This window comes from Diadema setosum, chromosome 9, assembly GCF_964275005.1.
Source record: "Diadema setosum chromosome 9, eeDiaSeto1, whole genome shotgun sequence".
Classification (NCBI taxonomy): Eukaryota; Metazoa; Echinodermata; class Echinoidea; order Diadematoida; family Diadematidae; genus Diadema; species Diadema setosum.
Genome location: NC_092693.1, coordinates 31110931 through 31135586, shown reverse-complemented (window position 1 = coordinate 31135586; position 24656 = coordinate 31110931). Strand labels below are relative to the sequence as shown.

General features: G+C 40.8%; 1 protein-coding gene across 1 annotated transcript in view; it reads right to left on the bottom strand.

The window, feature by feature from the left end:
* Window positions 1-24656, bottom strand: part of LOC140232643 (NACHT domain- and WD repeat-containing protein 1-like) — a 126773-nt gene that overhangs the window by 20681 nt on the left and 81436 nt on the right. The window contains exon 2 of the mRNA XM_072312744.1: window positions 11999-12351. Within this exon, the coding sequence (XP_072168845.1) occupies window positions 11999-12351 (353 nt within the window). The remainder of the gene's footprint in view (window positions 1-11998; window positions 12352-24656) is intronic.

Here is a 24656-nt window from a genome sequence, read left to right as displayed (position 1 = left end):
TTTTTTTGGGGGGGGGGTTGACCAAATAAGTAATAATCACTTGATATGCGGCACAAAAAATAATGACAATGAGGATGATAATGACAGTAATGATAATAATCATAATCATCATCATCATCATTATTATCTTCATCATCACCATCATCATCATCATCATCATAACAAAAATGGTATCAATTACAAGACGAACCGGCAGATTTCATCTGCTTGAATATTTCTATCAAAAGCAAGAAAGTTTTCTGACAAGCTTCACGACAGCTGACCACTTGACTACTGCTTTTTCACTTCCTCTTCTTTCTATCATATTCACTCAGGGCAGAAAACAACGCTAGAGAAAGCTTTGTGCCAGTCTTTGAGCTGTGAGCATAAAGTTGAAAGGCCAACATCTTGCGGGTGCGACGTAGCCAGCCACAACCACTGTGACCCCCTTGGCTTGTACAGGGCCCCTGGTCAACAGCAATTACGACTTGTGAATAGTAATTTGATATTAAGTACGCCACAAGCGACAGAAAAGAGAGCAGAAAATTATACCAAACAGAGAGCACAGGGGGAATGGAAAAACACATCTAAAGCAAGTCAAGTACATCATTACACTTAATTCAACAAGGAATACCTTTTGAGTTCCAAATTCAATTTCTTGCAAAACTAACCCACTTGTTTGTTTTCCATTTGTTTCTTTGTTGTTGATTTTTAAATCAATCTGGAAGCTCTGAGACAAGTTGTAATAAGTGGAATCCTGATTTGATTTTCTGAAAGGTATAGCTAGCAGGTTAAAAAAAAAAAAAAAAAAGATGCTGGAATTTTTGGATATTTGAGCACTATATTCCAACAGAAAGAGTATGAGTGGTATAAACTATAAAAAAAAAACACACTTTTTGATCTTTTATCTGCACTATTATTTTGAATGCACAGCGACACTAACAGACAGTCTTTATGCCACCAACTTTTATTTTATTTATTTTTTGTCACCATTAGCGTCAGGTTACAAGTGTTAAGATCACAATGCCATGATGAGTATGCAAAGTATTATTGGTACACAGGGAATTCCAGCCTGAAATACACTACCTGTTCTTTTACAGCTCTTAAACCCCATTGCCGACAAGCTCACTACACTAAAAACACAAAAACCCCTCTCCGCCTCCCTACACCCCTGCCTCTCCCAGCCTCCCCCTGTCTCCAACCCCCCCCCCCCCTCCTTTGCAGTAGATGAAAGCTCATTTATCAATAACCTCAGCAGACGGCTACGTTTGTACGTTCTTCCCCGGCCACAGACAGACCACGTACGAATCCATGCACGGAGTCTCGCATCTCGACCGCACAAACAGAATTTCCCCAGACAAGATAATGGCAGGGCTGTTCACATTCATCAGCAGAAATAGATCACGCAAATTTGAGATCCCAAAAGTCACGGTTTTATCACCTTAACCAGCTGATCAAGGCAGCGGCCACCAACTTTGGGTCACTCCAGCTAAAGTGGACATTTTCAGCGATGTGCAAATTTGGGTAGTTTACCAATAATCACCAAAAAGCCACATCATGCCCCATAACAGGCTGCAAAGTTTGAACTATGCATAAACATTCTAACCCTATATTTGTTCCTGAAAAACTGTTTAAAGGGATAGTATAGTTTTGGTTGAGATGGGGATTCAGCTTGTAACTTTTTGCGAGATAATTAGAAAGCTCTTATAAAGTATTCAAGAGCATACAATTCAAAGTTTATCTGATGAAAATTGGTTTTGAAATGACTGAGATATCCTAAACAATGCAAAACAAAGCAATCCTAATAAAATGTGGATCCCACGTTTTACCAAGATTGCTTTTGTTTTGGATATTTTAGCCAATTCCATTTTCATCAAATAAACTTTGCATTCTTCTTAGAACTATATGCTCTTTCATATTTCTGAACAGGTTTTTCATTATCTCACAAAAATGTCACAAACCTGAAGCCCCATCTCAACCAACACTCTATCATCCCTTTAAATCCAGGGCTACCAACATTTGCACACCAAAGTTAGCGAGGTTTCAAAGTGTTATCAGGGAGATACAGTACTCTTGTATTCTATCTACCATGAACCTCATGAGGCAATACCAATTCCAAAAATCAGGGAAACATTTATGTATTCTTCTGTCAGGACATTGAAAGACTAGTTTTATCACAAAACCTCCAGCAAAAAAAAAAAAACATAAATAAATCAGAGATTCTTGGCAGATTTGCAGTTTACCTCTAGTATTCTGCAATTTCTTCTTATACCATAATTATTTAAGACTTCTTATCATACTGCGATTTTGAGAACTACAAAAAGTTTAACCATGGCCGAACTCTAGATTGATGTTTATGCGGCAAAGGAACAAATTCCACATCATGAATGTGTACAATAGACAATACTCTACATTATTTGCTATGACATAGCCACATTGGATGCATGCTAGTGATGACAATTTCAATGTGTTTGATTTTTTTTTTTCAAAACAACTTTTACACAATTGAATCTGGGTCGACAGGAAGAAAGGGGCTTCAATATTTACTCACATCTCCTTGGATACAAAGTTTGACACAGTCCTACATAGCACACTATTTCCTGCTTTGTATCATGTATCTAGCACTTAAAAAAAAAACATATATATCCAACAGGAACATATAATGACACTTGTCATGTTGAGTGGCTAGAATCATGGGTAAACTCATGTCGCCATGCCAACAGACGGTCTGCAGCTTTTACCACCTAATGGCCATGTACAATTAATAATTCAGGCTAACTCAATATTCCTCCTCTCGAACTGCGACGGTAATGAGGCGGGAAAAACTCGCCAGAGACCATCCCCACGAGCAACTAAGGGCACGTCAGAACCAAATGCCCCTGCGGCCTGACTGCACGCTTTGAACAGAGTTTGTCTGCAAACCATCTGATCCACTAATTTACCTGCCATTATAACAACAGGCATTGCAATGCCAATCTACAAACACAGGTATTGTACGATGGTTTTGCAGAGGAAGGCACTGATATATATACTCATCATATCCCTCTATGCCTTCATCTACTCCTCCAATGTTGTATCTCCATCTCTACCTCTCTTGCTTTCTGTATCTCTCCCCTACCTTAATACTACATATATATCTCCTTTTCTCTTTCTTCATCTCTCTTGCTCAATCTCTCTCTCTCTACCTCACTTCATATGTTTCTCACTGCACTGAATTTAATGTCACAACAAAGTATAAAGTATAAAGTTGATAAGTTCAACCAAACGGAGACATAAAAAAAAATATGTACCCTTTTCTCACCCACTTACTATTCCCTCCCCATCCCCCCACCTAAACAATGGAGGAAGAAAAAAACAAGCAAAATATATTTAATTGCATTGTGGAGTCAATACCATGGTATTGGAAGCTAACAATGCCTTCCACATGCTATGGTTGCATAGGGATGAGGAATGTCAAGCTTTTATACTTGCCTTTTGTTTTTCATTCAACTGAAACCCCCAAAAATGCACAAACTCCCCACCCCTCTCCATTCCTCTTATCATATTTCATATGCCGCACCACAGAACTACAGAACTCGCCAACCCTCAAGTTTACAGATAGGCAAGCAATAAATGATAAATCTCATAATGAAAATTTGAATACTCTCTGCTCATAAATAATAAAAAGAAAGAATGCCTTTAATGGCCTGTGCTGTCAAGTGACCTGAATTACAAGGTTATGCATTTCAAACAGCATTTATTGTAGTCTATTGTAGTCAGAGTACTATCAATAAATTGGAAGGGGGTTGTAAATCCTGGCTGTAATAGAATAGAGCTAAACATTTGCTCAAAAGTCCAGTATTTTGTGGTCAAAATTTGATAAAATCAATCTTCTTCTTCTTTTAACCCATAGAGGACTAGTTGATTTTGCTATAACACTTGTATTTCACAGACACCTGCCCGAGTATATTCAGAACCAGTCTCCAAAGGGTTAGGATGGATGAAGAGCACATGTCTGACTGAGATTAGCTGCCTAAAAGACATCCCCATCCCCCTCCCACTCCCTCCTCCCCCACTCCCCCCTCCCCCCACCCGCCCAAATGGTTTGCTTTCCCAGATCAGTCGCAATGCAATGAGAAGCCCCCTTCGTTGTGATGGATGAGTCGGTACGGAGTCAGAGTGGCATGACGGCATTATCTCGGGTCGCCAAATTGCGACTGCTCTCTCCGGCGATGGCCACACCTGCTCGTCCATCGGGCTTCGCCATCCCCCACAGCCTCCCCCACCCTCTCCCTTCGTCAGCGCAGCATGACGCCCCCCGTTCTACTTGTCCGCAACGGGCAGCGAGGTGCCTGACGCATACATAATGACCAGCAACCAGGTCTCTTCGCGAGCATGCTCTCTCCCTCTCTCTGTCTTAACGGTTAAAGTGTCGGAGGGATGGAGAGGGGATTAAACTCTTTGTCCAGTCCCCAGATGTCGCTGCCGATTTTACGTTCCCTACGATTGTTCGAGACGAGAAGCTCATAAGCTGAATCGACAAATTACCACCATGATGTCTTAAATTCAAAAACTAGGACAGGGGATGAAGAGGATCAGTACCTTGGCATCATTTCTAGGGCATCAGAGAGGTAATCAAACAGGTGGTAGTACTGTCCTCCCGTCATCAAAAAATGAAAAATCATAGCCACTGAAAATTGTCAAGCAGTTCCACTTCTTAAATCAAGCAAAATGAATATAAATAGAGAAATTATTTAGTGATTGACCATTCTAAAACTAGAGTCACAAATTACACAGTCTCAATTGTCTTACCGCCAAGATGGTCCGTCCCATCACGGTAATCACAGCTGGAGCCTACTAATCAAGATCACTGCACAATTGTGACACTTTGCACAAGTGATAACTGCCCCCCTCCTTCACTCTTTTCTTCAGAGCGTCAGAAGTTCACATATACAGATGTAGGTATTACACCAGAGCTAACTGTGATCCACTGACCAGATCATTCAAATTTACACAGTCAGTACAAGCAGCTTAACTATCTAGAATTCCCTGCAGAGCACTTTGCACAGATGTGTGCACATCTGTTTGGTGTTTCCCTCTGAAGATTCCCCACATTCCTTCTAGAGGTTTTGATGCACATGTTGTCATGCTTGACCATGTGCTACTTGTAATCTACAGATTGGTTTGCTTCTGATATGAAGTGCACCGAAGATGGAACATCTCTTTCTCCACAGAGCACGGGCAAGCTGTGGAAAATTCTTCCGTACGAAAGCAAGTGGTCTGCCTGCCCTTATTCACTGCAATAGCTTTATTTGTGTGTCCAGTCTGAATTCATTGCAGATAGTGGGTCCGAATGTTTTTAATGCATTTCACTTCTTTCCGGTGCACTGACTTCCCTATGATACAATGTTATTTTTTCATGTCGTCATTTTTGTGACATCGATTACCACTCTGCATTGTTGTGAACTTAACCCTATGTATTCCCACAGATTTGATCACATTGACAACCACTTTTGATGAGTTCAAAAAGCAGCTCAATATTCTGTTGTACCCATCTCCCTGTACATAATGAAATCATCTAGAACTTAGCTGTAGTCCCAATAAAATGGCCTCTTTCGTATAGAGGGTGAACTGGCTCTAATGAAAAAAAAAATAAAATCTCTTGCGATACTCTACTACATGCCAACAATCCCAGGTCATGTCCACTTGAATTTACCAGATGGACAGGATGGACATGACTGACCGGCGGGTGAGAGAGGGGAGAATCCATGCCATAGTATTACTCATGATGCCATAACAGCTCTGCTTTTACCCCGTTGAGGACTGACTGATTTTACTATACAACACACTTTTCTCATAGACACTTGCCCGAGTATACTCGAGACTCGTCCTCAACGGGTTAAAGGGAATGGATACCAACTGATCCGAGAGGAATGACTGTTCCAATCTTTGTGGTATTTCATGTCAGAGTACATTATAAATCTATTGTTGTTTGAAAATTATTTTCCTTTGTTGTGGAATAACACCATATCTTCACTGAAGTCCAGCCGATTTAGATCTGCTCATTCCACGGTTGCTGCAGTCTGTCGGAAACATGCAAATTGTAGAAATTGGTAGGGACTCGAGTGACCTGGATTTTCAGAAGGCATGCCAAGGAGTGTGAAGTGGGAAGCTATTCTAGGCAACATGCACTCAGGATTTCTGCGTGCAATTAGGAGCATACAAACTGCCGGAGACAGATTTCATTATTTTTTTTCTTTTAATATTACTGAATACACAACTGTCCTTTTCCAGTCATCATGGAGCTCACACTCCAAGAGGCTTTTTTTTTTCTTTCTTTTTTTTTTTTTTTAGTTCAGTTCAGTTTTCTCTTTAAATAGAAACTGGCACACCACAGTCTTTTTCTAGGAATTAAACCAGTTTCAGAGACCAGAGACAGCATCAGAGAGTTGTTACATAAAGTCCGAAAGCCTTGCTATGTTGTAGGCTCATGACTTGGTTGTGAATTCTAGGAACATGTTTTCCTTGTCAGAAAAAGGGCTTGCTGCTTTGGCTTTAGGACCTATACTAAGGAAGAAACACTCTGATCTCTGGCAACTTTCAGCCCATACTATAGTTTGATATGGATACTTAAAGGTGTATCAGGGCAATTACCCCTGGAGGACAATTACCCCCGCTAAATACTGGTTAGTGATAAGGTTAGAGTAAAGATTAGGGTTAGGGTTAGGTTTAGGGGTAGAGTTTGGGTTGTGGTTAGGATTAGGTTTAGGATTAGGATTAGGGTCAGGGGAAGGGTCTGGGGTAATTGTCCAGGGGGTAATTGCCCTAGACCCGAAAAAGGGCTTGCTACCCTGGGTAAGGACCTCTGCTAAAGCCAAGTGCTCTTTGGCAATGTTCAGCCCATACTGGGTGTGGTGAGGATTGATACATAGGTTGTCATTGTAACATTACTTCACTTCCCCTCCCCCCCCCCCCAACAACACACACATGAAATTTTAGCATTTATGCAACCAAGTGAACGTTGCACTAGTGTTCACTATTAAATGAAGGCTGGAGCCTCAATATGTTTATAACCAGGACAAGTTCATTCCATACAAGAACAGAACAGCTCAGTAGTTATTAATACTATGTCATTAATCATCAAAGCCTCTGCAACCCACTAGATGAGTCTGCAGTGATAAATAGTTCATACTCATTATCAGGACCACAAAGAAGCCTCTAGTTTAACTCCCTTGTATAGACATTGGCCTTGACCTATGGATATACAACTGAGCAACTGTTTAAGTCTGAATCATGACCTTATAAAACGAAGATGTCACAAGCAGTGTAGCAGTGGGTATAACCACAACTTAATAAAAAAAAAACAAAAGACTAACAATAAAATACTTTACTGTTCTTACACAAGGAATGGGTGGTTATGGTGTTCACTCTTACAACTAGAGATAGTTTTCCCACACTGATGATCCCCTTGAGTGGTTGGTATTTTTCCCCTTTTCATCTCTTTGTTTTGAGGATGGAAATGGGGGGGGGGGGATTTAACATTATGCCCAACACACCCCTTAACCCGTTGAAGACTAGTTCTGAATATACTCAGGCAGGTGTCAATGGGAAATGCATGCTACAGCAAAATCAGTCCATCCTCAATGGGTCAAGGCAGGTCTAGGGCAATTAACCCTGGACAATTACTCCAGCCCATTCCCCTGACCCTAACCCTAATCCTAACCCTAACCCAAACTCTCACCCTAAACCTAACCCTAACTCTAATCTTTACACTAACCTTATTACTAACCAGTATTGAGCTGGGGGGGGGGGGGGAGGTGGAGGTAATTGCCCTGATATGGGTTAAGACAGGCATTAGAAAAAGACAATGGCTCACTCTAGCCTTGGGTAAAGGAAAGTTAAAGAACATACATGGTGTCCCAAGCTACAGTTCAAGCCCAACAAAAAAACTGCTACTAGTTTATCCGCATCCTCCTGATCAATAGCTCGGCAGAAATGAGTGAGAATTGTAACCTTTCCAACTTCACTAAGGGTGAAATCAGAGTCTTCACTCAATGGCAAAGTGACTAAACACACTTCGGTCTTCCAAAACAGCATCATGGTAGACACTGAAAAAGCATGCTCATCATATTCATTGTACATGTCACAATAGGCAGGCTTTCTACACCAACCCCATCACCAGAACAGGAACTTGCTTCATGGAGACTTCGTATACGTCATATTTCTTGAAGCTTTTATTTTTGCAAATTTCGCGAGTCAGGTGTTATTTGTGAATTTAACAAGCAAAATTATTAAAGGACAAGTTCACCTTCATAAGCATAAGGATTGAGAGAATGCAGCAATATTAGTAGAACACATCAGTGAAACTTTGAGGAAAATTGGACGATCGATGCAAAAGTTATGAATTGTTAAAATTTTTGTGTTGGAACTGCTGGATGAGGAGACTACTGCAGCTTGTGAGTCATACGCGTACAACAGTATAAAGAAAATGTATTACATTCAACATATTTTCATTTTTTTCGCATAATAAAAGACCACTTGACTTGCCTCTTTCTAAAGGCAGGGGGAATAATATTACCAATAACATATGTCGGTAACGAGTCAAGGGAATGTGCACTTTTTTTTAAAAAGATGAAATTTTGTGAAATTCTCTTTATATTTTCCTTATATTGTTGTATGCCTGTGACATCTAAGTTATTCATACACTGCAGTAGTCTTCTCATCCAGCAGTTACTGCACAAAAACTTCAAAAATTCATAACTTTTGAACGGATTGTCCGATTTTCCTCAAACTTTCAATAATGTGTTCTACTAATATTGCTACATTCTCTCAATCCTTATGTTTATAAAGGTGAACTTGTCCTTTAAAACTGATCTCGAAATGAATGTGCCATGCATGCATACATTTCTCTGTTCATTAATACTGTACTCCACTATCATGAATTAAATCACTCGCGAAATGGTTGGCAAGTTCCAATTCGTGAAAAAGTAGACTACATGTAGCTAAATATATGGCATACAATGTATAATACTGTATGCTTGAAATTGAAGCGTGACAAAATTGCACGCCCTATGGCTTTCAGCCAATAGATCGCCACAGTAACACGACTTGCATTTATTACTTGATTGCCAGATTTGATTTCGAACATCAATTTTTGATGAAACTTAAATGGTGCTGGACAATGGATGCTGCAGAATAACTGCTTGGGTCAGCGAACCAATTCATGGTCTTTGATGGCTGCATTCACTACTCTTAGTGGGGAGACAAATTTGTTGCTGCAAAAAAAAACAAAAAAAAAAACATTGTATGGTCGAGATTTGAAAATCTAGAAATCAAAATAATCACATCAAGATTTTAAGGAGGTTTGCTAGATAATTTTCAGAAAAAAAAAAAAAACTTTTGATAAAATTTGTGTGATACATGTCCTGAAAATCTTGCAACATATTTGTGTGAATATCACCCCTACTCTTCAATTCCCTCCAAAAATCCAATTCCTTTTTTGTTTCTTTTTGCTTTTGTTTTGTTTTGCTTTTGTCATTAACAGACAATGTGACATTCTTATATTCTGATATATGGGGGTGAATTTGCATTCCACACTCACAACAACTGTTCAGACTCCTTGTGCATGAATGTAGATATGCAGCCACACCATCGTACGCCAAAATGGGGCGCAGCCTGTTTTGGCAGCTGGTCCTGTCAGTAGCAGCATCAGCAGCACCTCATCCACTGCAGGGGGAGACCCCAGCAAGATTGAGATGTGAGGGGCTCGGAGAGAAATTCCTCTCCAACTCGGCTGATTAATGGAAAGCGCACATGTGACACAGCCGACCATGCTCTCTCTCAACGACGGCGCTGCAATTCTACAAGGGGTCACACCAGGCAGAATATGATATACTCTGTACAGCATTCGTACGATATGTTCCATGTCTGCCCGCTGCATCCTTAACAGCTCCTTCAAAAGTGCAGGTCAAAGCTGCCATGCAAATGTCAAGTGCACCAAATATGTCATCTCTGGGACCCGGCTGGCCCACTTCTCTGGAGTTGCACAAATTAGAGATGAGCTCTAAATCAGTCATCAACTTGTGATGGGCACACTGCCTACTCTATCTAAGTAAAATGTCTTGCTTGTGTTTCATCAACCGTTTTGTTTTGATTATGTCATATCATGAATCAATCAAAGGTGACAGCTAACGTCAGAGTATTTAACTGTCCTCATCTCTGCTAAGCCTTAACAAAACTACAAAATTTGATTCGCATCTCCATCTATGAGATTTAGCACATTTATATCTGAAAGTGGTATGTGAAATAAAGTATCCAAGAAAGTTCTTCCCTAATATTCATCAAGTCACTTCTATGCCATAAGTTGTTATCATCAGAACCATTAGAATCAGTAAATGACCCTCTGAATAGCTAAACTGCATTAGATATAAACAACAACTTTATTACATTCTGCTGTTTATGATCAACTTTTGAAGCCACTCAATATCCCAACTCATAAAGTGGGTGTGTTTATCTGGCAGAGCAATTCATGGAAATGTAAGTTTCAAATGAAATAAAAAATGTACAGATGCATGCAACTTGCAGCCAAATCATGCAAAATATACCAGTATATTTCGCATCAAAATAACACTTTCAGTGGCATCATGTTCTAACAAAAAAATTTATTCAGCTGTGCCTAACCAGACTTCCCAACTTTTCTGACTGAAAAAAATAGGGATGACTTGGCTCAAAAGTAAGAAAGAATGAGCGGTTCCCATCTGGAGTGTGCAGTAAAATTACACGAAAAATAGGAAACTTCTATTGGAATAAGAGCTGGAAATGGTAAAAATTCAGATTTTTTTTTCCTCCAAATCTCGAATGGCTGGGAGGTCTGGCATAAAGACCTGTATTTGAAAATTCTTCAACATTTGCACACATATGATAGCCCTGACTCTGGGTGTGAAATGATGACAGACCCCATAGCATGGGAATTCATGGAGTGGGAAGGTGGGTCAGGTTCAGATCTATTCGAGACTTCCCAAAACGAATTGTGTACAGCTTCTATCAACTGATCTCTATGTACGCACACAGAGAGTGAAAGAATCTTGACTGGAGTCAATAGGGAGTTTTCGATTGGGTGAACGAGAGGGTTGTGATGCCAAGCGCAACCGTACGTCAAGGCGTCACGTCTGTACGTTGACCCGCTGCTAAAACACATTTCGATTTCGGGCACCGGGGTCACATCTCATGGCGTGTGCAGGAGGCAACCTGTGCCTTGCGTGCATATTTATTATGCGGAATTTGTGACTTGTTTCTGTACTTGTAATATCTATTTTGTCTTAGACTAGATGCGTATCCTGGGAGGAATTATGTGGATTTTAAAACATGATGCATGGTAAGAATACAAGGTAAATGCACTGCTGCACTAGGCCAAAAGCACCAAGATCTGTTTGTGTACAGCATTACGTGTAAATGGATGTGTGGGACTACTGTATGCAGTTGCAAAGTGCGAAACAGTGAAAGCGGGCAAATAAAGTAGGTACCAGAGGCTGTAATTTGTATGTCAGCGCTGCTGCTGTGACGTATCAAGATCATGAGCTTTCATGTAATTAGAATATCAATATTCTCTCGAAAGAAAAAGGAAAACAGGTGAACTGAGCACGGATTTCCCCGAGAGTCATCGTGCCCTTTCGCACGATTTTCGTCTATCGCGAGAGGAGTGTGACGTCATAGATACGGTGGGTTGAGCGCGGCGCAACCGATTTGGGTAGACGGTGATAACCGGGGTTAACACGTTCAAAATTTGTGCGATGAGCCGAGGGTCGACACTCGCGCATGTGCAGTACGTAAAAACTATGTCATAACAGGGTGACCCCTGGCTCAACGTGCAAATCAAAAAGTCCCTAATGTTCCTGACGAGCGCACACTTTAATGCACATATTCGCTGGCATGTGGCTGACGGGCACTATTCATGGTTTCAAATGTACCCTGGTAGGCAGCCAATGAAGACTGATACAATCGGACCACCAAGGTCATTAACACACCTTGCTATAAAGATTACCTTCGTGAGAAGCGTTCACATATATCCTGATCATCCTCGGTTTCAGCTTGCACTTGACTGACGCTATTCGGCCCAGGAGCATGTTGCGAACCTCGCTGTCGTACAGGGCGAGGTCTGGGAGGGCAGGGCCCGAAGGCAGGGAGGACTTATCCGGCGGCGGTTTGCCGGGAGAAGGGGACGGCTGGGCCACGGGTACGGGCTGCTCCTGCCGGATGGTGGGCGAGGGCTCGGTGGGCTGCGGAGGCGGCGGGGCTATCTCCTGCGTGGCCTGCCTGGTATTGGAGGGCTGCTTGTCCGGGTGGGAGGACTCCTTCTCCTCCCCCGAGGAGTGGCTGTTGCGATGAGTGCCCAGGCTGCAGGCGAGATGGACCAGAGAGGAGGGGGTGGGGCAGAGGGGGTGGGGCAGAGGAAGAGAGAGAGAGAGAGAACAGGGAGATATATTGATTAGATACAATGGGAACAAAAAGAATAACATCAGATATGGAAGTAAACTGTGGGTATTTGTAGACTGATAGGTGTGGTTCTGACCCCATCCTGGAATCCTTTTTAAAATAGTGACGCCAAGATGCAAGTGGGAGCAAATTGTCATCACTAATATTGAGGCATGGGTTCCACAACTTAGTGTGTGTGTGTGTGTGTGTGTGTGTGTGTGCAATCTCAGAGAATGTTGCTGAACCTCATTTCATACCCAAGTGAAAAAAAAACTATATATTGTACGGAGCACTGTCAATATTAACATCACAATGCAATCACAGAACCCATATCATGCTGAGCTTCAAAAATCACACATCACTATCAGGAAGAATCCTTGGAGCAGTCAGCAGAGATGTACGTGTACTTGAATGCTTCATGCATCTCTGACTAGGCAAGAATTCCCAAACCAGAACCCTGTTTCATAAAGCTATTAGTACCGATATGTAAAGTTACACATGACTTTATGAACGACTGGAATATGAAGTGCCAATATGTGTGCCCATTTTTTCTTCTTTTTTTTAACAAAGTACTACTCAATGTCAATATTTCATCTACACTAAGGCACAAATACACATTCAACTGAAAACATGTGTTGACACATAAGAATAATCATTATCATCTGCAAACTTCAACTTTAGCTACTGAAATTAACAATGATTAGGAAACCCACATGGCTTGCCACATCTAAGTCGTTCGTAAAGTTGTGCGTAACTTTACGAACAGCTTTATGAATCAGGGCCCAGGGAGTGTATTACATTTATTTGTCAAGACATGAAGAAACAGTCAATTTTGCAAGGAGCCAGACAGCAAAACCACAGAGCTTTGGTAGATATGCACATTTTCATATTTCATATTTGCTGTTCCAGTAAACCAACTTCTTGCAATTCCATTTTCCAATTCTTTTCAGTTCTTCCTGCTGAACTCTGCTCAGGATACTGCATTCTTGTACTAATGGGAAAGATTAATCCTGAGATCTTATGTCAGTATGATGCAAAGAGATGTGCTCACTCAAGTGTGCAAACAGAAGTCTTACATCCACTGGTACCCTGCTTCAATTTTTGTTGAGTAACACTACCGATGGTTGGGGGAATGTCAAGGAACCCCCCTCTCAGTGGAAGACTTCCTGGAAATTTACTAACAGTTGATTGGTAAGTGAGCTGAAACTATGACCTCTTTAAATCCCTACAGACCAGAAGAAAGTACAAGAATGCATCACTAAGGACAGTGCACTGCTCTAGGGCTGCGTTTATCGAACTTGAGAGAGAAACATGTTTCAAAACGCGTTTGGAATGGTGTTTGCGAACGTGGTTTGGAACGCGATTCTCGGGGTGCAGCGTTTATCTAACCATCATACAACTGCAATTCAAGTGTTGCTTTGCGCCGTTTGACCAGGGAAGTAAAGGTCAACTGTGTACCACCAAACATGCCTCATCAGTCACACACAAATAATGGGTGGAGAGCACAACCAGAAACAGCTGGGATTTGACCTTGAGATATAAACACGTTTCAAAACTTCATTGCGTTTATCTACTCACAGAACAGTGATCGTGGTCTCAATCGCGTTTCAAAACACCCTTTGAAAGGCGTTTCAAAACGGCGTTTCTAAACGTGTTTGAAAACACGGTTGCATTTGTCAAACCCTGAAAATGCCTCAAACACGTGTAAGATCATGATTCTGCCCCAGAAGATTTTTAGATAAATGCAGCCGATGTCAAAAGCAAAAGTAAAATTATCTAACTTAATTCATATGAGTCACTAGTTCATAGGCTTGTGTTCCTTCTCCTTGGCCTTGTTCTAAAATTAGATAATTACAGTCCTTTAAAAACTGTATCAATGTCCTAATGTACCTAAGGCATTTCAAAGCGTGTTTCAAAAGGTGCATACAAACATGGTTGGAAACATATTTCTCGTGGTGATGCATTTATCTACAAATGACATAATCGCGATTCTGGGGTTGTCATTGCACAGCTGCTTTGTGCTGTTCAGTCCAGGAAGTTCTGGTCATCTGAGGAACAATATACAGTGTAAACACATTGTAAATGGTTTTGCGTTTAACTACTTCTCAGAAAGGCAGTGGCAGAAATTTTTCGCAGATATGCATTTCAAATTGCTCTTTCTGTTTTTCTACTGGTGTTTCTAACAATGAAAGTTAACACAGGTGTGTTTATCTATCACTGGAAAATATCTACAACTTGTTTGGAATGGCGATGATACCTAAAAAAAAAAAATTAGATAAATAAGTATTGCTTCACAACCACCACCACCACCACCACCACAGATACCAACAGTGCCGTATGACTCCTCCCTAAGATGTTTTTTGTGGTCTCTTACGTGTGCATCAGATAGCAACACCCCAAGGCTTCCCCAATGATCACTGTGTTCATCACTTAGCCCTGACCTTTCTAGCTCCTCTAGGGCCAATCAAGAGTGGTATGCAGGTCTACTGCTCCTACTAGAACCACCAGGCCAAAAATGTACTCTCCTATAGGGTAATTGTGGAGAAGGGGGAAGAACTTGAGGACTAGGAGAGGGGGAGGAAAAAGATCCTGGAAGAGGAAGGGGAAGAAGAAAGGAGAGTGGAAAAGGATGAAGGAGAAAAAGGGGCGAGGAAGAAGATAGAACTTAGAAGATAAAGGTACAAGAGTGGGAAGAAAGAAGAGGATTATAGCAGAGCCGACATTAGCAGTGGCCCACTGGCCTGGGGCCACTAAAAATTGCTGTCAGGCCACCAAATTTCTAACATGGTTATCTTTTTAGTGGCTCAATATGGCAGCTAAGATTCAAAATGGATTGTTTCCTATCATTTGGGGCAAATACATTTCTTTTTGGGGGCCACCAAAATTCCATAACTATAGATTTTCTCAGTGACCCGAACAGACCACCAAATGAAAAAGTTTGTGTCGAGCTCCGTTACAGGTGAAGAAAACAACGGACAGGAAGCATGGAAAGAATGGCAAAAAGTAAAGAATTACAGGGTGAAAGGGGAAGTAAAAAGGGGGGGGGGGCAGATGATGGGGGGCAGAAGTGGAAGACATCAAAAGCCCTTTTTACACTTGTGTTCACCCCGTACTTTCTCTGACCCAGGACTATCGTTAGTCCCGTACCAATTTTTTCAGCTTTTTACACTTTTTACACAATAAATCCCGTACTAAGCTCTTGTCCTGGGCTAAGGAGAAAACTGACCTTTTTACACTCGTATTTCTCAGCCCCGTACTTTCCAAACCATATGAATATTCATGATTACGCTGTGCACTGTGCAAGTACACGCACGCACCGGCAGCACTTGATTACCTCGTTTCTGATTGGTCAGTGGGGGGTCGGACTTCGTCTCCATCGCTTAGCCCGGATTATTTTTTCGTTCTGTTTACACTCGCTTGCTTGGCACCGCAATTGCGGTGCTAACCCTGCTATTTTGCAGGGCCAGATAGTACGGGACTATCGGTGGGGCTAGCCCACTTTCGCAAAAACAAGTGTAAACAGAAAGTGGGCTAAGGAAAGTCCGGTACCAATGGTGGGGCTAAGGCCCCCCCCCCCCCCTTAGCCCCACTGTTGGTGCGGGACTAAGCAAAAATTTGCAAGTGTAAAGAGCCCTAAAGGGTACAAATATGCATGACATAGGCCTACCGGTATGAATTATAACAAATGGTAAAGTACATTGTATTTCATATCATCGTATGTGATTACAAGAGTGAATAAAAAAAAAACCCAATAACAAATCCGTTAATGAGCTACGATACCTATTGCAGTCCAACCTAATCTGTGTAGGAGTACTGCATTGTAGTAAAGAAAGTGACAGTTGGAGTTCCCTGCTTCTGAACAAAGGTCAAGAGCTGTGGTCACCCTTCCGTAGGATCTTTGACGGTGTGTATAACTTGATGGCTCAAAAGACAACGAGGAACCATGCTAGAGTAACACAATTGATTGAGTTCCATAAGGGTAGCAAAGCAGAAGCGTTCTGCAGTTGTGAGCATGGGTGATCCATGATGTCAAAAAAAAAAAATCAAAAGGATAAAACAAAATGAAAAGTGAAATGATTGTTGTTTGCTATGCATTGTAGACTGATGTATGTAGCTGGCTGTGCATCTGTCCGTTTGTCTGTCCATCTGTGTAATAACACAAAAATATCACCACACTACCCTTTGGTGGATAATTCTCTTGTGGTGAGGTGGGTTTCTGTTCGTACACTCCTGCATTCTCTTTTATTCATTACAACATTTCCAAGTTATTTCATGACCACTTCAAACATGTCCCTGGAATTGAAATGAACAAGCAATGAAGGAAATAATTAGAGCTCTTCCGTCAAAAAAAAAAAAAAAAAAAAAAAAAAAAATCTCTTCAAGATACCAACCATTAACTCATCCAACACCTGCAAATCTTCAAATCATTGCTGTCATACCTATCGTACAGCACGTTGTAAGAGCTGTCCAGATAATAGCACCCAAATGAGCGTATTATTCTCTAATGCACCTCCTTCTCTCTTTTACTTTGCCACTGCCAGAATAAAAGGTAGACAAGTCCTCACACTGGTGGGTAAGCAAGCAACCATGTCGGGCATCTCAGCACTAACCTTGTAGATCTCTTGGTACACAAAGGCTTAAGTGGACCTGATATAAGGCATTGTAATCAACAATAATTAACCTCATTTGCCCTGGCTCAGCTAATTGGCTCGTAGGAAGAATATTCAACAACAACGCGCAATGTCATTACAACAGAATACAATAGGGTGGGGTGGGAAATCAATGGGGAAGATCAGAGGAGCCGCTTGCAAAAAACTAGGTCCCATGCCTTTGTGAAGATATGCCGAGCATCCGCATACTTCAACATCATACATCGCACATCTAATAAGATGTGCACGGTGTGACAAACTACTGCAACATGATAGCACTGATTCTTGGTGAACACTTCCTAAACATTACCTGTACAGTTGCAAGAAGCATATTTATTGTTACCAACATTTCCCACACACATGTACAAAATTGAACTCACAGGTATACATACATACATTTGAATATTTGATTGCATCGAAGTCCCGTCATGTATGTGTCATCAAGTTATGTGATCAATGTCATAATATGCTAAAGAGAAAGGAGAATGTACCACATCAAATATGCCTGTATATGTGACCTGCAATGTCACTGGTTTACGGCAATAGTGAAATTGGCTAAAAATCTATGAGTCAAAATCTAGGCATTCTATATGTACTTTGACAAAGGGGCAAATGTTCTGGAAGTTTTGGAAATAATTTCCTCTTAATTTCACAAATTATGCACAGGCTTTAAATTAATACTCAGCTCTGAAAACACACAATACGCTTGTAGTAGCAGAGCAATTACATTAATTAACAAGTAATGTGCATGGTGACTGCACCACAATACAACGCTGCTGTTCAACCATGTTGGAAAGCTAAAAACAGAACACTTCGCAATCAACAGAAGGCTGTAGCCATTAGGGGGAAACCTCTCGACAAGTTCGAAACACGCCGGCTATTCATTGCATCTGCTTGCCAGCATACTCATCCCGCATCATCACATTGTTTCCATGACAACTGGTGCACTGCTCGTATGGTACGAGGGGCATCATCAAGAGATGGAACATTGTGATAGAAAAGAAAGGTCTTCACGTACCTGGGCCCCGTTTTATCAAAAGATAAAATCGATTTTAAATTTCCTTACCACACAGGTTGCCATAGACTTATAGTTGAAACCAACTTTATAATCAATTTTAACTCTTCATAAAACAGGGCCCTGGTGACATGTCCACTGAGAACAGAACAACACATTTCCCGTACCTAAAACGCACGCATGCACAAAAAGTATGTATGCGTGCACACACACTTATACACTTGTACACAGCCAACACTAATTGATTCATTCATAACGTTGCAAACAATATCTACCACAAATTTGCAATCAATGCAATGAAAGACAACATGTTCCGAATACAAAAGAGAGAAGAGCGTGAATTTACATCATGAAATTGGTTCATATACATTTGTATAATTTACTTGTCAAGCGTTTCCTTGTACAGAGAATGATTTTACATACATAAAACAAATATTCTGCCAATTATTTGGATATATCATCATGATTTTGCAAAACTTTGTTTTTATGGAATGATGAACATACAACTTGGGCTAAAGATCACAATGCAGAAATCACATCTCTAACTCACTTATTCTATAAGCAGGGCTGAACACTAACCCACTTTTTCTACTGGTCCGACCTGTCTGTCGGACCAGTAGGTACCCAGTTTTTCCATTTTTACCTGGTTCATTCCTGAAAATGTTATTGGTCCAACAGTGATTTTTACTGGTCAGGGACTGTTGGACCAATGCCAGTGTGCAGCGCTGCTTTAATCCAAAACAAAATCACTAGGAAGATACTGACCCCCAGTGACACATCCTGTTAAACTACAGCATTTATAAACATACAGTCTTTTTAATGCACACATTCTGCAAACTTCTGAAAGACTCCTTGCCTAGTGGGGTTACTATGTACACATTTCCCAACACTTGCAATTGAAGGGGGGGGGGGTGTTATGAAAAACACTTGAAGCATTCAATAACAAAAATCAAACTGATACTATTGTTGATATATTTTGTTTTCCTTGTTATGACAATGAGGCCTCATTTCTCACATACATGTAGGTCGCATAATACTTTCCATACCACGTAGGGACAAAATAAAGCACTGTTACAAAGTTTAATTGGAAGCACACAACTTAATCACAGAGCTGCATGTTGACATGCACATGTTTAATACACAGTTAAATACATAAATTTTATATCAAACTGATTTCCCTAGGATATGCCCGATGAGATTTACAAGAGGAAAAAAAAAAATGAGGCATGAAAAACAATCCTCAAATGATTTGTACTCTCTTTTCCCTTCTGCAATCTGGCTAAAGTATTATGATTCGCACATTACTGTGGACTACTCTTTTGATGAACTTTAGTAAACAACATTTGTATCACAGTTTAATGATATATGTAATATTTGATATTCCGCATATTCCATGTTTCACTTTCCTCTGTGACTGTTTTACAGATTTATCTCTCTTTATTTGTGCACTGGGTGGGTTAGGAATTGATTGGGAATGGTAGGGTAGGGTAGGGAAGGGTAGGGTAGGGTAGGGTGAGGGAGTAGGTGGGTCTTTATCAGCTCGAGCTTGAAGAATAGCCTGCTATTTCTGATCCAAAGAATTAGCCCGATCAGAAAATAGCCTGCTAATTTTGCAATGAAGACCAAAATAGCGCGCTATTCTGATCGGAGGATAAGCCAAAGAAATCTTGGACTTATTTGCAGAATAGCCAGCTAATTTGCAAAATAGCACGCTAATCTTAACACGTCTTCATCAGCTCAAGCTTAAACATTGGCACTGCATACGTTGCGCACCACGCAGGAACGTATACTAGGCAGTTGGGTCGGTGTGTGGTCGCGCCACTACCATTCGTTTAAGTGCATATGCGCCAGCATCGAGCTTATAAATACGACGATGAAGCTCGAGATGGTGAAGACGCGATTGTACATTTCAGCTGACTTTGGGCTTATTTCTCTGATCCCCAAAAGCGTGCTATTCTTCAAGCTCGAGCTGATGAAGACCCACCTATTGACTGGGTATGGGGGTTTACACAAGATAGCATACTGGCCAACTCATCTTTGTGTTTAAACTCTAAATAACTACTATCTGAATTGGCTTCAACATAAAAGTAGTAGGAGAAATTAAAGTGATTTTACACACGTGCTAAAGACAACCTGAATGTTACCTTATCCACTACATTTTATGTACATATGACCAAATAAAATGTGGAGTTTCTTCTCTATGTTAAAAATATGATTTATAATCTGACATCCAAGTTTGATATGGAAAGGTAAGTTTTAGTACATTGGGACAGCTTGCAGAAGCTGTGTATCCAGGTGGGGCTGGTCCCTCCTCTCCCTCAGCGATGCGGAGACCAGGCTGTTGCTATGCATGCATCCATCTCCCCTCCAGGAAAAATTAAAGTGCTTTCACACACTCCTAAAGACAATCTGAATGTTCCCCTTACTCACAATTTCGGACAAACTCCAGGAATTTCTTTTCTTTGTAAAAAATGTTATACTCTGACACTCTACAGTTTGATAAGGAAAGGTGAGTTTTAGTGGATTGGGACAGCATTGTTGCAGAGAGAAATGTATCTGGGTAGATAGGGCTGCTCCCTCATCTCCCTCAGCGATGCGGAGACCAGGCTGTTGCTATGCATGCATCCATCTTCCCTCCAGGAGAAATTAAAGTGCTTTCATACACTCCTAAAGACAATCTGAATGTTCCCCTTACAATGTAGGACAAACTCAAGGAATTTCTTTTCTACACAAGAAATGTGATACTCTGACATGTAAAGTTTGATACTGAAAGCTAAGTTTTAGTGGATCGGGACAGCTCGCAGAGAGAAGTGTATCCGGGTGGGGCTGCTCCCTCCTCTCACTCAGTGATGCGGAGACCAGGCTGTTGCTATACCCGCATCCATCTCCCCTCTCCATCCTCTCATGCAGGTGATGAGAGGCACGTCTCGCATCTTCTCCCGTCTCATCCTGTGACATCTCACTCATCTACTGACCCTGAAACTCTACTCCGCCCATGATGTGTGTGCGTGTGTGTGTGTGTGTGTGTGCGCACGTGTGTGTGTGTGTGCGTGTGTGTGAGGGAGATAGAGGAATCAAGAATCCAGGGATGGGGGGCATACTTCAACGTGCTCCACAGCACTATGCACAGCAGCGATGTGTGCTTTGCTAATCTATTTCACAGTTTGCCCGCCGACTGTTCGCTCTCATCAGCGTGCAAAAGCATCTAATGACGTTTTAATACCTGTCATAATGGTCATTTGTGACTTGCAGCTAAATTTAATTTCCTAAAATACCACTATGATGGAGTCCTATGAGGCATGGTGTATACCTATGACACATCTAAGCACAATCTTATCTTATATGCTCACATAGAAATATTTATATCCAAATATCATTACATATGCATCATGAACACAAGATAACTAACCTGACATCTTCAAATGAGTGCAGTGGTTAAACACATAAGAATGCATTTAGAAAAAAAAATAATAGTTCCCTTAAAACCACCAGAGTTTAATGCGCTTTGCCTAGCAATTTGTGAGAAAATACATTGAATGGCATCCTTTATTGTTAAAACTTTCCTATTATTCCATGCATCCACATTGTTCCACTGTGGCAATTCTTTCACTTTCACATAATAATAGCAGTACATATTTGATGATACATCTGTCAAGAAACATTCATCAACATAATGAGAATTCACATTGTATGAATGCAGAGAAACAAAGCAATAGAGCCGAGAAAACTTGAGCAAACAGGTCAAGCACTCCGAAAATTAAGGCTACTGCATTTGCACATCACATCAGCCATTGGTATAAGGGGCACAGTACATGTTATTCTACAAGCATCTCAAAACAATGGATTATCTCGGTCCATAACTGTAGCTTTGTTTCCTTACTCTACATTTGAACTGAACAATTATTCCCTTATCATGCAACATATTTTCTTCTTGAGAACCTGTATCATAATTTTTCTTTTAAAAAATCCTTTGATTTGTACAAAAGAAAAATATATTTGTATAACTTATGTTTGTCATGAAATTGCAGTGATCAGTGATCTAATATCAAATATCAAAAATACATTAACTGGTTTGATATGATTGAACTTAGTAATATTGTATTTATGCAGCCTTTGTGTCTCTGTTTTGTTTTGTTGTTGTGTTTTTATACTTGACAAACACTCAAAACTGTAATATTTCTACGTCATTCTACTTACAAATGGGGGGAACTTGTATCGTCGCTGGGGTGACAAGACCTTGTATCTGCAATTTTGGTGAAAATGACTTTTTTGGATTAATAAGTGATGTCCTGTCCAAATTCCAACTGTCTTACTCCAAAAATGAAGCCACCACGGCATGTCAAAGGAAAGGCTTTCCCATTCGCCACACTGCTTTGGCCACCATGTTTCTTGGCTTTCCTGAACATCTGACATTTTGTAGATACGAGGTCTGCAGCACTAGATGTTTCTTACAAGAGCTGCCTACCTATATTTGAGGTAATTTCCTTTCAAGACCCAGAGATAATCTGTGCAAATGCCATCTTCAACAGCTACATGTACTACATACTTCCTAATGTGATGGAGGGCATGAAATTTGTCCTGCGTGCTTGGCATATCACTCGCGTTGGTTCGAGAAGAACCCCTCATCTAAGTACATGTGCACAAAGTATGCCTGTTGTTGTTCATCAATCTGCCTCCCTGTAGGAGCACTGCATTTAAAATATCACTGACATCTCACATGGCATAATTACCTGTGGTACTGGCAGAGTCAAAGATGACCTTTGACCCTCTCAGCAGCCCACAGCATTTTTCAATCCCACATGGTTTTGTGGATGAGTCTAATCTAGTCCTTGCTTTCTGAAGACAAATCTCCTCACCTGGCAGGGATGCCCTCCTCACACACTGTTATACCAGTACTCTTATTTACTCAGCCTCTCCTGTACATAACCTGTTACATTCAGGTTGCACCTATCATCTTTCCCATGTTTAAACAAGTTCAAATACCCTCTATCAATGTTTGCAAAGGCCTTTCAGATCACATTTCTCGAGTTGTTGCGTTTACCAATCTCTACCATGAGTTGAGAGGGAGGCCTTGTTACTAGGCAGCTCCACTGCGCAGCTTGACCTGAGGAGCGGTGATGTGTAGTTGGCAGTGGTTGGCGTGGGCAGGTCTGGCTATACTGTAAAACGAGGAATTTTCGTGTGCATTTTAATTTCGCGAGTGCCAAGATTCGCGAAATTAAAATGCACGCGAAAGTTCTTGTCTACACTACATTCATTGAATGCCAGTGGCAATTCGCGAAAATTTCACGCCGCAAAAAAGGCTGTCGGCTCCAATTCGCGAAAAATTCATGCCGCGAATATATCATGTTTTACAGTAAATGGGCTTCAAAACAACTAAATTACGTTTCTCATCTCTACAGAAATGTGTTTCTGGCTCAAACACATTTGTGATTGCAGTTTTTTGGTGCTTCAGAAATGCGCGTCTAACCCCATAATCAAAATAGCTTTGCATTTCCTCATCCTTACCCCTCCCCCATTAAAAACAGGGATTAACGTGCATAATGCAAACATTATCATATGCAATTAATACAAAGCTGCAGAAATACTGCAACATAGCTCAGTTTGTTTCTAGCCCCCTCCACACAAAAAAAAAAGTAGGGGCAATATATGTCAGTTATTGTCACAATCATGTGGCTATCTAATAAATAAGAATCTACTGAAATTTCAATCACATACATGTATATATGCATGCTATCATGAGACAAAAAATTCAGACCTTACAGACAAATTAAGGAGACTTCCATAGAGTCTGAACCAAACAAAATAAAACAAAAAATGAGAGAACACATGAAGGAGAGATGAACGCACATAAATAACCTCAGGGGAGCTTTAAATTGGATATCAGGCTGACAGTCTGGAAGAGAGAGAAAAAGACTTCTGCATGAATAAAGGGGAGAGAGCTGTAGAAAGCAAACGCAGCATCACGTTCAGAAACAATCATGCAAGGGACTAAATTAAGCCATGAATACCTCACGGAACAGCTCCTGCTTTCAGAGTTCGTATTGCACAATGCAGAACCCAAGATTTACACAAGTCTTGTAATGTGTATGTGAGAGTGTGTGAATATCATAAGGCCTATACATGCATATTTGTGATTGCTACAAGCACTATCATTTCTATTATCCGTATCTGACACGTTTCAGCATGTTACATAGTACTACTAGTGGAATCTAAATCTTTACATACCAGATCACTTCCAAGAATGGCAAAAAAGCATGACATCATCACCCAACATTCACGTCTTTGGGGCAAAGTCGGTTTCAGAATCTATTCAGGAAGTTGTGAAGAATTCTAGGAACTGAATACGGAGCAGACAGATTGTAATAATACGCCCTGTAGAGACTAGAACATCCTTAACAGTTTTCAGTGTGAAAGTGATAATCATCAGTTAAATGGCAACGTCAAAACCAAAATTTCTTTAGAGTGCCTTGTCGGCCATTTGGGCATCTTTTGTAACAATTTCGTGAAGAAAGCCATTGATACAATGAGAGCTGTGGCCACAAATGCCACAACTTCCAAAC